General features: G+C 40.9%; 1 protein-coding gene and 1 pseudogene across 1 annotated transcript in view; both read right to left on the bottom strand.

The window, feature by feature from the left end:
* The window catches only part of CD2AP (CD2-associated protein), a 140,292-nt gene that overhangs the window by 104,135 nt on the left and 20,948 nt on the right, over positions 1-15,209 (bottom strand). The window contains exon 2 of the mRNA XM_006860532.1: positions 3,536-3,696. Within this exon, the coding sequence (XP_006860594.1) occupies positions 3,536-3,696 (161 nt within the window). The remainder of the gene's footprint in view (positions 1-3,535; positions 3,697-15,209) is intronic.
* On the bottom strand, positions 11,928-13,124 carry LOC102841313 (annotated as a pseudogene).

Raw genomic sequence — 15,209 nt, 5'->3', positions numbered from 1 at the left:
ATATTAAAGGTACCATGGAATGTCAGAAGAACAAATAAATCTGTGTTGGAAGAAGTATAACTGGAATGCTCCGTGACAGCCAAGATGGCCAGACTTTGTCTCTCATACTTCGGACATAATGTCAGGAGGGAGCAGTCCCCGGGGAAGCACATCATGCTTGGTGGAGTGAAGGGACAGCAAAAAAGATGGAGACCACCAACAAGATGGACTGGCACAGTAGCAGTTAACAGTGGGCTCAACCGTAGCAGCAGTCGTGAGGAGGGCACAGGACCCAACAGTATAATTAAACACAGTGTAATTAACTGTTATACATAGGGTTGCTATGGATTGAAACCGACTCTATGACACCTAACAACAGCAGCACGTATGTATCTGCAAACATATACACACAAAATTCAATTCCTATGAGTAACCTCAAGAAGTGAAGATTCCTAACTTCTACTCAGGAACAAAATTATGCTCTAGAAGCATCTTGTATGAGTCAGAACCAACTTGACGGCACTTAACAACAACATTATGTATTTTGTTGCTTAAATTATGCCAGCTTTGGACCAAGGGAGTTGTATCTGGTTGGCTCCCATTCCCATTTGGCATGGTCCCAGCCTTTGGGTTTTCATTTGTTTTTGCTGTTGTTGTTGTTGTTTAACACTTCTTTACTATCTGACATTACAAGAAACTGTAGGATCATCTTGTAAATCTCTCTTGCCCCAGCACTAAAATCATCCATTTTTCTAAGGACCACTTGGTTTTACTGGATAATGATATTTAGAAACCAGTATCTAGACACTAGATATGCTCATACCACTGTTTCTACACCCTCTCAACGGAAAGGACTAAGAAATATATGAGGGGGATTCCAAAAGTTCATGAAAAATTCTATTATCTTTTAATTCCATTTTTCGACAAAATTTTTTAAGCTGCTTCAAACATCTGAACACTAATGCACATATCTACACACATTTCTAATTATTTCTATTTGTCTGTATGTATTTTAAATTAAACAAATTCATGCAGATGTCTCCAATTCAAATCCAATACCGTGTGATTATTTTTTAATCTCATATAAAGCTTCACTGTGTTACTTAGCATAACAATAAACTGTGTTTTTTTTTAATCAACAAACAGTTCATTAAATTCAAGTTAGAGTATCAGTTCAACTATAACAGGAGTCCTGGTGTGGCGCTGTAGGTTAATGCACCAGACTGCAAAGCCGTTTGAACTTCAAGGTCAGCAGTTCAAGCTCACCAGCTGCTCCTCAGAAACCCTATACATGGTCACTATGGGTCGGAATCGACTCGTCAGCACTTAAAAACAATAATAAAACAGGAAAGTAAAATATTTCAATATAAAGTCACATAGTAGGTCGCTTATTCCTGCTATTGCTATCACACATCATCAGCACACTACCAAGAGAACTATAAAAATACCTCTTAACTTTAATTTTTTAAAATCAGTGTTTTATTACTATACTATATTTTCCCTAAAAAGCCACTTTCATGAAAAAGCAATTCCTAAACAAGCGTGAGAGCCCAATGTCATGACAATATCAATAAGTCATTCTACACAGGATACAGAAATTATGTGATTTTCTCAACATCCACTGTCAGCAAAAGGCAAGGCTGGAACTTGACTCGGTTTGAATGCAGATATTCTGACTCCATTTCTTTACAAGAGGGAAGAATCATCATCCTTGGCCCAGAACAATCAAATGTACTTATTCCTTCCTACGTTTCACCAATTCTGACACCAGCCATCCTCCCCACCACAGCACTCTCTACTACTCTCCGCTGGGTTCCACAACTTGCTATATGGGTCACATACAACTCACAGACACTACTCGCAATTATAGAGTTTATTAGAGCAGTAACAGGTTATAATCTAGGATTGGGTACAACTCAAGATAAAATTCCTGGGTCAGTACAGTTTCTCTACAGTTATGCCCACAGGTCTCTCTCTGGCCCTCGGTCCCTTGGCCTCACCTCTGCCCTGCTTGGTCAAGTGTTACAAAACACTTTTAAGTTTCACAGATAAGTGCCCAAAGGCACCCCACTCCACAGCATGCCTCCTATCCAAAGGCACTCAGCTCTCTCACTCCATGGATCAGCATACCCTCTGTAATCAGCAAGCTATGGAGGCCAGGAAGCCCACTGAGCCTTCTTCTATCAGTTTCTGGTTTTGCTACTGCCATTTCTCTGCTGCTGTCTCTGGTATTATAGCGCTCTTTCCCTCTGTCACCCAGGTCTAGGAGGTTCTCAGCGCAGCAATCTTGGGTTCAGAGGACAAGCTGGCTCTTCTCCTTGGTGAAGGTAGTAAGGTACCCACTTTGCTTTAGAACTGCCTCTTATTTTAAGTCTAGCAGGATGACAGAATTACCAATTCCCTTGTTACGGTACCATATACCTGATTTGTATGGCCCTACCCTGTTGTGGAAAGGAGCTCTGGTAGCATAGAGGTTACGAATTGGGCTGCTAACCTCAAGGTCAGTAGTTCGAAACTACCAGCGGTTCCGCAGGAGAAAAGATGAGGCATTCTAATCCCGTAAAGATTTATAGCCTTGGAAACCCTGTGCAGGGTCACTATGAGTCGGAACCGACTCCACGGTACTTAATAACATGAGGCACAAATTTACTCAGGGGACAGATATTTCACTCTGTGTAAGCATTCTGCTAACAACTACTAGGTAAGTGAGCAAAAAGACAAACTCTGCCTTCCCAACATTCACAATAATAAGTTAATGAGGCCAGGGGATGAAACTGGCCATAAGAAAACTCATATAGATAATAGAACAATTAAAAGTGACATATAAATATAAAGATACTCCTTACCAGTTTTCCCTTCTTTGAACTACAGTTAGCTTTTAAGAGTCTTACACTCACCCTGGAGTCCTGGTGCGGCACTGGACTGACTGCAAAGTCAGTTTGAACTGCAAGGTTGGCCGTTCAAGCTCACCAGCCACTCTTCAGAAACCCTATACAGCGTCACTATGGGTCAGAACCAACTCAACGGCACTAAACAACAATAATAAACTCATCCTCAGCCCCATGGTAAAGCAGTCTAGAAGATTCACACACACAAACAAATGGAAGTTTGTTGGGACTAAAGAGTAACTATTACTTACGTATCCACTACTCAGGTCACTGCTGTAAAATAATGATCAAATATATTCTTAAAAGAACATTAACACAACAAGATACAGGTGAAAAACCAGTGAGGAGGCAAGTGTCCCAGTTCAATTCAAATTCTGTTTTAGCTATGCAACAACAGCAAACCATGCAACCACTGAATCTATATATCACCAATATTAAATGGAGCTAACACATGCGTTATTTACTTTGCACAACTCTTGTGGACTCAAATGAGAATGTATGCAACAAAGCAATTTTCTAAACTACAAAATGCCACCCAAATACAAACTATTGTTTATTTCAACAAAAGATAGGCACACACTGATATGTATATACACACACTACTACCCACCAGCACATTAGGACAAAAAGGTAGCCATATTACAGACACTTAACTGAAGAGTACTCACCTTAACAAAATTATCAGGAAACATTCCTCTTCTCCCATTTAGCTCCCCTTCCAGCCATCCTTCCTCCTGTAGTTTTTTCACATTCTTGATTATTTCCCCAACTCGAATAGTTAATTCATCATCATGTATAGCATCATAGTCATACTCCACGATATAGTCAACTAGAAAAAGGGAGAAAATTTTATACAATCTGATTCACAAAATGATATGAAGTATACTAATAATTCATACTAATAATACTTTAAATCTAAAGAATCTTGAATAGTCAGAATAATTAATACTACAAAGACATCATCAAAGCTTGTCTCAATGATTTTAAGTATTCAAGTGTATTATTAAACATTTTGATTACATCCAAAGCGAGAAATATAATGCAATCTCAATTCAAATTCAACATTCTTATCTGAAATGGAAAAGCGTATTATTACCAATTCTATATGGCTAGGAAAGAGGCCCCCCATAGCCAAATCAGTATTGAAGAACAAGTAGGAAGCCTCAAACTCCATAATCTCAAAACATAATATGCTGTTGTCGTCGTTAAATGCCTTTGAGTAGATTCCGACCCACAGTGACCCTGTACAGGATTTCCGAGGAGCAGCTGATAAGCTTGAACTACTGGTTTTGCAGTTCAAACCAACTTTACAATCCAATGCATTAACCCACAATACCACACCAGAACTCCAAAACATTATTTGTTGTTGTTGTTGTTGTTAGGTGCCATCGAGTCAGTGCCAACTCATAGCGACCTTAACATATTATAGGCCACAGAAATCAAGAGAGTCTGGTACTAATTCAATGAAACAGGCTACGTATCTAACACCATACAGGAAAACTAACCCCAAATGAATCAAAAACCTAATGTGAAAGCTTAAACTATAAAGTACTTAGAAGTTAATATAAGGACAAAACTATGAAGCCTAATTAATTTCAGTTACAGATTACTAAACAGTTACAAATACATAAGCAACAGAAAACAAATTAGAAAATTGGAACCAACTGAAAATTAAGTACTTATGCTCATCAATAGTTTATTAAAGGAGTAAAAAGAGACTTGCTGATTGGAGGGGGGGGGGGAATCTTTGTAAATGATATATCAGATAAGAGTCTAACCTCAAATATACATAGAAAACTTCAACAAATCATAAGAAAACACATAAAAAGATGTTTGTGATCATTAAACATCAGAGAGAAGCAAATTAAAACAACAGTGATGTACTGCAGTTTTTAACTACAAATTTTTTTCATTTGTGAAAAATAAGATGTAGAAAGGAAGCCACAGGGTAGAAAGCAGGATAATTGTTGTTGCAGGGAGGGGAATCATTGAAATGAAACAAAAGCATATAATTGGTTGAAAGTAAAGCTGATCAACCTGTCTGTTTACTTTCACTCAACGCACAATAAAAACTAAAAGAAAAATAAACCTACAGTGAGTGTTATCACTCACCCCTGCAAACAACAGTACTGATCACAAAAGCAAACATATGCTGATAGTGGGATTAGAAAATGGTATAGCCACTGTGGAAAACAGCATGGTGCTTCCTTTAAAAGTTAGAAATACAATTAGATACGACCCAACAACCCCTAGGAATGTAGCCTAGAGATCTAATCACAGTGCCACCAATAGATATATGCATAACTGTGTACATTTCAGCATAATTTACAATTACAAAAAGATGGAACAATTTAAGTGTCCATCTATGGATGAATGGATAAACAAACTGTGGTACATACAGAACATGGTGCAGGTATGAAAAATAATGATGAGTCTGAAATATAACATGGACGAACGGATGGGCATGACAGTGAAATAAGCTAAGCTCAAAAGGTGAAGTACTGTATGATCCCACTTTTATAAAAAGATAAAAATAGGTATACGTTCAGTGAAGCGGTAGTGGTGGTGGTTATGTGCCGTGGAGTCAGCTCAGACTCATAGTGACCCTGTACAGGGTTTCCAAGGCTGTAAATCTTTATGGGAGCAGAAAGCCTCATCTTTCTCCCGTGGAACAGCTGGTAGTTTCCAACTGCTGACCTTGCGGCTTGCAGCCTGATTCGTAACCACTATGCTACCAGAGCTCCTTATCCAGTGAAGTACATACATCAAATAATGGTCATCCAATCAAGATTAAAAAGGTCAGCCTTTCATTAAGGACAAAATTCAGAAGGGTTGGGAAAGTAGGAACGGAAAGAAGAACTAGAAGAAGGAAGTGGGATTAAGTAATGCTACATGGAGGGGGATTGCAATCATTGAAATGAATCATAGTACAGAATTTGTTAACTGCAAAACTGATGATCTGCTCTATAAACCTTCACTCAATTTCCAATAAAAAGATTAAAATTTTGAAAAAGGTATACATATAGAAATCAATGTGCTTTGGATATGGGATACGAGGGACAGGAATCACTTGCTAAATGGTAGACACGCTTTCAGGTGATGGGAGAGGCAACACAGAATGTCAGTCAAGTGAGCAGAATTTAACCAACATAAAGGAGGTGTCTGTTAAGCATAGTGGTTACGAATCGGGCTGCGAACATTAAGGTCAGCAGTCCGAAACTACCAGCCGCTTCGTGGGAGAAAGATGAGCTTTCTACTCTCGACAAGATATACAGCCTTGGAAACCCTGTGCAGGGTCACTATGGGTCAGAATCGACTCGACGGCACTTAACAATAACAAAGGAGGTGTCTGGCTGTCTAATAAGCAAGGCTGTCAGTCTGATAGCCCACAAGCAACTGAATGATGCCAATAAATGCATGCGCTGAAAGGCAACTCTTCCCTAGTGGGACCCTCGAATTCATAAGGTCAACAAGCATTTATGGAGTACAGTCCTGGTATCTTAATATCATAATGGCACCTTAATCTCTCTACAGTCTAGTGAGGGATCTCTTTTGAGGACTTGGAGGTGCAGCAGGTATCCCAGAACAAAAATCAGTCCAGAGAAGTGCATTCCAGGCCACACAGGCACAAAATGTGCACACCAGAGTAAGAACTCATGAATTTGATTTGCTGACAACTCCTGAGATGATCCTTCTAGTTTGAGAACCACCTGGTAGGTACTTTGGAAACAGAGAGCTGTTGTGAAAGACATGGATCAATCCTGGCCATGTCTACATTTGACTACAGCTTTGCAGAGGACCCAGACTAGACTCGTTTTGTTTTTGTTGTTCTTTTCAAATTTGTTATCTTGTTTAACCATCTCATCGAGATTGAAATATTAGAAATAAACTATCTACCTTGATAACTAGGAAAGCAGTGGGGCGTGGGCTGCCTCCTGGGTTTTGTTTTGTTTTTATGCTTTTTATTGTGAATTGAGTGAACGTTTACAGAGCAGATCATCAGTTTCACATTCAACAAACCATATACTTTGCTTCATTATATGGCTGCAATCCCCTCCTAGCACCAACAGTTAACCACATTTACTTCTACTCACTCCAACCACTGCATTCCTCCCTGTGTCTCCCACCAAACCCATCTTTCCTTTGCCAAGCTCCACCCCCCCATTGTATATTGCCCTGTCATCCATATCAATGCCTGTCTACTAGGCCCTAGAAAAATATTTTAAAAAAATAACCACGCACAGGTATATAATCGTGTAAACCACAGGCCAGCCCGGACTCTGAAACCACAGAAACTATGAAATAATAAATGTATATGTTTTAATCAAAGTTTGTAGCAGTAATGTTATTGAGCAATGAGAACAATAAAAAAATTGCTATATCCCAAAATAAAGACTTAATAAATACATTTCTCTGGGAGTGCAGTGACTCCATAGGATAAGTACTGGATTACAAAACATAAGGTCAGCAGTTCAAGTCCATCAGCTCTTCCTCAAGAGAAAAATTAGGCTTTCTGCTCTCGCAAAGATTTAAAGCCTCGGAAACCTTACACAGGATGATTATGAGTTGGAGCTCTGATAGCGTAGTGGTTACAAATTGGGCTGCTAACCTCAAGGTCAGCAGTTCAAAACTACCAGTTGTTTCACAGGAGAAAGATGATGCTTTCTGCTCCCGTCAAGATTTACAGCCTTGGAAACCCTGTGCAGGGTCACTATGAGTTGAAACCGACTCCACAGTACTTGACAACAACATGAATTGGAACTGACTAGACAACACGTAACAACAACAGAGGCAAATACATTTATTTATTAAGTATTGCTGTTGTCAGACACTATCAAGTCGGTTCCAACTCAGCGACCCAACATACAACAGAACAAAACACTGCCCAATTCTGCAGCACCCTCACAATATTTATGTGTGAATCTACTGTTGCTGCTATCCTGTCAGTCCATCTTGTTGAGGGACTTCCTCTTTTTCATTGACTCTCCGCTTTACCAAGAATGATATCCTCCTCCACTGACTGGTCCCTCCAGACAATATGTCCACCAGCTACTTCTTGAAAACTCTATACAAGGTCACTACAAGCTGGAACTAACTCAACGGCACTCAACAACAGCAACATGACTAAAGGGCCTAGTGTGGCAATTCGGATAAGCACAGAACTACTGCAAGGTCAGAAGGTCAAAACCACCATCCATTCCAAGGGAGAAATATAAGGCTGTCTATTCCCATAAAGATTTACAGCCTCAGAAATCTATACAAGGTTCACCATGAGTCAGAACCAACTCAATAGTACTTAACAACAGTGAGACTAAAACATGTGCAATAATAATGAGAGAAATGATCTGTAGCCACCCACTGAATGCAGACACATGTTTTAACATGTTTTGTTAAACGCTGGCAATACTTTCTGACTTCCCTTCATCTACACCCACTCCTTACTTATTGGCAAGGTTAGATTCCAAAGACCAGGTAATTAAGCAAAAAGGAATGTCATGCAAAAATGTAGTGTAACCTTATTATATCACAAAACATAAGATGATTAAATAATTACATAAATCCCAAATTTCATCATTACAAAACTCACAAATCACTTGAGAATAATGGTCCAGCCAAGTTGATATATAAGCTTAACCATCGCATGGTATCAACAAAAAATTCAAAGCAGAAAATAACTGGCTCATAAAAGAGTGAAGAAAGCTAAAACAAGACAAAGTATCAATCCAGACAATCCAATATCCAATTAATGGGAGTTCCAGAAAGAAGTAAGACAAAACAGAGAATTAATAATGAAATTACACAATGAAATAATGCAAGAAAACATCATAGCGCTAAATGAAACACATCTTCAAATTGAAAGAAGACAATGAAAATTTAGTACAATGAACAAAATAAACATTCACATCTTGATAAATTTTTACAAATATAAACTGTCCTAGAAAGCTTCCTGAAAGGAAGTTAAAAAGTCCATCTAAAAAAATCACTAGAATCATATCAAAAGAATAACCCTTACCAATACCAGATTCAAGAAGGAAAAAATGCAAAACCACTAGGCATTAAAGGAAAACAAATTCCATACTTAGCTAAATCAACAGGCTATACAATCATTTTCACACAGACAAGTGCAAAACTCCCGTGTATGGAATTACAAAATGTTACTAGAAAACAAGTATGTAAAGAAAAAAAGATGTGAAACTAAACAAATAATAGAACCAATCCTCGAGAATAAGAAAAGAGGTCCCAAGATGTCAACTGTAACAAATCTAAACAACAGTCTAGACTAAGCAGGAGAGAGAAAGCTCTGACAGGTACTTGAGAAGAATAAAGGGTGGGAGTTGAGTTGTGATGTTTTATACAATCAAGAATCAGAAACTAAGATCAAGGAATAGTGTGAATGGGTAAAAGGAGAAATAATGTTAGGATGCTTGACTCTCTTATGAATACTGGTTTCCCTTGTCTACTACTGTAAAATGCACACTCGAGTGGGATAAAAAGGAGTATCGGGAAACAAGATTAGTGAAAGTTTGTAAGCCTGTCTTCAGCCTACAACTCATTTGGTGGTGGTATTATTGTTAGGTGCCATCAAGAAGTGACCCTATGCACAACAGAGTGAAACACTTTTATCTTCATTAGTATTTTAAGTCCTCTTCACTTTCAGCAAGGAAGGTTGTTAATGAGTCTTCCTCCAATTCTGATGCCACATTCCTCTTCATATAACCCAGCTTCGCAGATTATTTGCTCAGCATACAGGGTGAATAAGTATGGTGAAAGAATACAACCCTGTCGCACATCTGTCTTAATTTTAAGCCATTCTGTGTTCCCGTGTTCTGTTTCAACAACTGCCTCTTGGTCCACGTACAGATTCCTCATGAGCACAATTAAGTGTTCCGGAATACTCATACTTCGCAATGTTGTCCATAGTTTGTTATGATCCACATGATCGAAAGTCTTTGCAAAATCAATAAAGCAAAAGTAAACATCTTTCTGATATTCTCTGCTTTCAGCCAAGATCCATTGGATAGCTCATTCCACGGCCTCTTCTGAATCTGGCTTGAACCTCTGGAAGTGCTCTGTCAATGTATGCTTGCAGCCATTTCTGTATTACCTTTAGTAAAACTTTACTCTCATGGGATATCAAAGAGATTGTCTGATGATTTCCACATTCCATTGGGTCACCTCTCTTTGGAATGGGCATAAAGACAAATATCTTCCAATCAGTCAGACGGTTGTCTTCCAAATTTCTTGGCATAGGTGAGTGAGTACCTCTTATGCCACCTCACTTTCTTGAAAGATTTCAATTTCATTCCATCAATTCTGGTGCCTTGTTCTTTGCCAATTCCTTCAATGCACCTTGGACTTCTTCCCTCAGTATTATTGGCTCTTGATCATATGCTACCTCTTGAAATGGTCAAACATCAACCATGTTCTTTGGTACAGTGACTCTGTGTATTCCTTCCATATCTTCTTTTGATGCTTTCTGCATCATCCAATAATTTGCCCAGAGAATCCTTCAATAACTAAAGTCAAGGCTTGAATTTTTTCTTCAGTTCTCCTAGCTTGAGAAATGCTGAGTGTGTTCTTCCCTTTTGGTTTTCTGGATCCAAATTCTTGCACATTTCGATGTAATATTTGACTTTATCTTCTCGAGATGACCTTTGACATTTTCTGTCAGCTCTTGTACCTCCTCCTTTCTTTCATTTGCTTTAGTATCTCTATGCTGGAGAGCAAGTTTCAGTGTCTCTTCTGACATCCACTTTGACCTTTTCCTTCTTTCTACTCTTCTCAATGACTTTTTGCTTTCTTCATGTATGATGTTCTTGATAATATCCCACAACTCTTCTGGTCTTCGATCTCTAGTATTTAATGTATCAAATCTGTTCTTCAGATGATCTCTAAATTCAGGTGGAATACATACAAGGTCATATTTTGTCACTCATAGACTTGTTTTCATTTTCTTCAGCCTCAGTCTGAATTTGCATACGAGCAATTGCTGGTCTGTTCCACAATCTGCCCTTGGCCTAGTTTTGGCTGATGATATAGAGCTTTTTCCGTCGTCTCTTTCCACAGATGTAGTCAATTTGATTTCTATGTATTCCACCTTGTGAGGTATTTGAAATGAACAAATCACTAGTTTTGCAGAATTCTATCATGCGATCAAGCATCATTTCTATCATCAAAGCCATATTTTCCAACTATTGATCCTTCCCTCTTTGTTTTCAACCTTTGCATTCCAATCACCAGTAATGACCAATACATCTTTTTTTTTTTTTTTCTATGACTCTGGTTTTTAGATACCATTGAAAACAACACAGTTGTACCTTAACATCTGTTGAGAAAATACAAATAAATATGCTAATTAATGGCCAACAACTGAAAAGTCAGCAGCCATTTTAAAGGTCATGCAATCGAGAGATACATCCTTTTGTTATCTCACACAAATGTGTTAAACCTTACACATGCACACCACTGTTAAGAAGTAGTACTAGTGTCTTTACTAGGCAAGAGCACACCCCTGATTCACCTGTAATTACATCAGCTAATACACCCAACAGCTCCCTGAATCCTGTGGTCTGTTGGTCAGAGGGACGCCAGAGAAAGGAAAGCACTGGTCAACAGGAAAGCAACTGACCACAGCAGGACAGAACGTGTTTAACTTGTTTAAAGTTCCCGCTGTACTTGAGAATGCCAGCATTGACCAGGGCAGAATTCACAGTTTCCCACTGAAGGAAATTAAACTCTGCCACTACAGTGAGGCTATTAGGCCATAACTTTACTTATCAGAACATCAATAACTGCAATTAGAATCAAAAGGACAAGAGAAAGGGTCCAGTGTTGCTGTGTGCGAGTGGACTAAGACTTAAGGGGGCTGGAATCCACTCCAGGACTACCTTTCACAGGCCAGAGATAAAAAGACTCAGGCAGGATCCGCTGGAAGCTGGTTTTGCTACATTCTAGTCACAATCCCAAATAGAATTTGTGTTTCAACCCAAGACCAAATGCCTAGCCCACTTTTCCAGCTACTTTCGTCCAGGAGCACGTTAAGCCTCTGAGCAGCATTGATTAGAAAGTCCTGTGTGTGAGGAACTCTTTCATTTTCTTGGGTATTGGCAGTGCGAGGACTTGGTCAGGAAACTGCAGAAAGCTTTTCGGCACAAGTGCTTCAGTGACGAGAGGACCCAAGGGACTGTCTAGAACTAGAAGTGGCCATCTCTTGTCCCCGTGATGGTCACTCCACCATGTGGAAAAAAGGTGCAGCAAAGACCACTGGTCATGAGAGCAAATGCAATGGGAGTTTTCGGTTCCAGGGCCCAGATCCTGAGCAGTCTGTCACCCGCCACTGTGGCAAAGTACAAGCCTTCAGGAAAGCAGCAGACAGATCTCAGCGAGCTGATGTGGATGTCACTGTCATCCATGGGAGGGTCCAGCTAGGTGTGGCGGAGTGATCACAGCTTCTCGCCGGTGTAGGGGTCCACATGATCACGTTGATATGATAGGAAGCAGTGACAAGCAAGGCCGAGTCTGGGGAGAAGTCACGAGAGACAACACTGCTTTGGTGGTCCTCCAGCTTCCGAATTAATGGGTATGACCACATGCTCCAGAGAAAGACAGATTTCTCTCCCACTGTAGAACACAGCATGCTGCAGTCCGGAGAGATGGAGCAGCAGTACACCCACTGTAGGTGGCCCAATAACACCTGGATCTGTTTACCGTGTTTATTCAGGTCCCAGAGGCGAAGAGTCTTATCCCAAGATGCAGACACCAGAATCAGACTGCCAGTAGGCGTGAAGCGTGAAGACATCTTGGTGGCCGGAAAGGTTCAGAAGCAGGAACCGTCTGCACCTCCCAAATCTTGATCTGCCTGTTGTTGACCCCGTGGCGAGGATCAGGCACGACACGCCTGGCACCTGGGGATAGTGGCATGCCCAGAGCCTCCTGCCCAGGGGAGAGGGCCACGGGCTGAAGGCCAGGCCCCAGACAATCTGACCACAGTCCAGAGTTTTCTCTTTGGGGCTGCCTCGCCCTTTTGATTCATTTTTGCTGCTTCGGCTTTTGCTTCAAACCCTTTAGGGATAAACTGCTCTTCCAGAGGCCAGGGAATCAGCCTGACGATGCAGTGTCCTTGACCAAGCAAACCAGGAGCCATCTGGGGATAAGGTGACAGACACTCCAGGTCTCACAGCTGGACTTCTAATCAAACTGGTGGGGGTGCCCAGGTTTGAGTTCAGCCAGCAGAAGTGCTTCCTCTCCAGTCTCCATGGAGGATGTTCGGCTACTGCAGCGGGCCACGGGCCCACATACCGCCCAGGCCCCGGCCCTGGCCCTAGCCCCTGCCCCACCACCGCCATGCCCAAGGCCGCCAGAGACACCATCAACAGAGAGCCCGTTGCTGATCAATACATCTTGATTACATGTCTGATCAATTTCAGATTGAAGAAGTTGGTATAACTCATTGGAATACCTAAAAGAGGTTCTAGAACTTGCCCAGTGAAATAGGCTTCTTGAGGAACCTTGGTAGTATATAGGACCTTAGGTGGAATCCTGAGTCCCAACCAGAACCTTCTGAGGTGGGACATTCCCACTTGAAAGGACAAGCAGACCAGCATGGAAAAGCTGGAGAAACAGAAGATACTTCCTGAAAGAAAGACCAGCGGAAAAATAAAAAACAAAATGGCAGTCTGAATGGCTACCACAAGAACAATCAAGTCGTTCGCTGGAGAACCATCAGGGCAAGCAATCAAGTCCCGTCAGGACAACCCCCCTCCAAGAATGAAACACAAAGGGATCACACAAGCAGCCATGGAAAGCTTGCCTGACCACGGTGGCTATTCTGAGTGGAAGTGGGGGAGAGGCACCAAAGAAGATATGGGCCGAGTCTGACCACATTCCATAGACAACCATTAACCTGGCAATGAGAAAGAGAAAAGGAAAAAGGCTGGTTGGTCCGAACATGGTGAGACTTGGGGTGTCCTAAGCCCATGGACAAGGACATAGCCACGGAGGGCTAAAGCTGAGAGTGGAGCGTCCAGCTGGTATGAAGTGAGGGGAGATGGACAAGAACGCTACACTTGAGGATAGTATCGATTTGACCTAGTTTCAATAGCTTGAAGGTCACAACTCAACTAAAATAAGATTTAAAAATTTCTGATAAAGGAAACAAGTATAAATGGTTGCAATTTGATGAACCTGACTTATACTTATGGATGCTGTTGTTGCTGTTGTTAAGTACCATGGAGTCAGTTCCAACTAAGAGTGACCCTGCACAGGGTTTCCAAGACTGTAAATCTTTACGGGAGCAGAAAGCCTCATCTTTCTCCCGCGGAACAGCTAGTTTCAAACAGGTAGTCTCAAACTGCTGACCTTGAGGTTGGCAGCCTGACTCGTAACCCCTATGCTACCAGAGCTCCTTATGGATGTAGTAGCTCAAAACACCAACTGAGAGGGAAGGAGTCTTCACCCTACCCTTCTTTATCCAGGGGTGATAGGTATGAGCAACTTAGATATTGGCTACCTAAAATGGGGAGGGAGGGGCTATAAAGGCACAAAGTGACTGGCTTACTAGTTTTCAAGAAGGAGTTTAGTTTCAGAGCATGCGGGGGAAGGCAGAATTCCCACTGAATAGTTTTCGTCTTGTCTAGATAGGTCTGGTGAATGGGAAATGGGGATAAGATTCTTATGATTCAATAGTGAGTAATTATTATCATGACAAATTATGATTGTCACAACTGTAAAGGTAGAACTTTTATAACATAAAGGTGGGAATAGTTAATCTTAAATTCCTGGAACAGAGGACCCTAGGGCCAACAAGGGAGAAGAGCATAAGTGGAATGTGGAACTCTATCCAGAGAAGCAGCGAACCCAGAGATGGAGGCAGAGATGAGGACATGGAGAGACAGAGCAACTGAGGACTCTAGACTCATGGAAAGAGAAAGACTGCATGGTGGCAATTAGGAGGCAGACTAGCAGAATGTGCCCTTTGGCTATCTAAAAGGATTACATATTCCTGATTGTTTTGATATATACCTCCCCACCAAAAAAATACCCAAGGGAATAAAAGCAAATACTGTTGAATGATGATGCACATGTCAAATCAATGTCCTCCCATGTAAACTATCACTCAATTCACAATAAAAACTTAAAGAATCAGAAACTCAAAGGGACAGTGAAGCTAGATACAGAAAAATAATAAAAAGGCAAATGCCCTAGAAATTAAATGAGTTGTTAAATGTGTAAACATGTTGATGTTGTTCTCAGGTGCCATCGAGTCAGAACCGACTCATAGCGACCCCATGCACAGCAGAACGAAACAATGTCTGATCCTGGGCCAACCTCACTACCGCTGCC

The sequence above is a fragment of the Chrysochloris asiatica genome, unplaced genomic scaffold, assembly GCF_000296735.1.
Source record: "Chrysochloris asiatica unplaced genomic scaffold, ChrAsi1.0 scaffold00038, whole genome shotgun sequence".
Taxonomy (NCBI): Eukaryota; Metazoa; Chordata; class Mammalia; order Afrosoricida; family Chrysochloridae; genus Chrysochloris; species Chrysochloris asiatica.
Note: the sequence above shows the minus strand (reverse complement) of the source record. Positions and strands in the feature narration are given on the sequence as shown.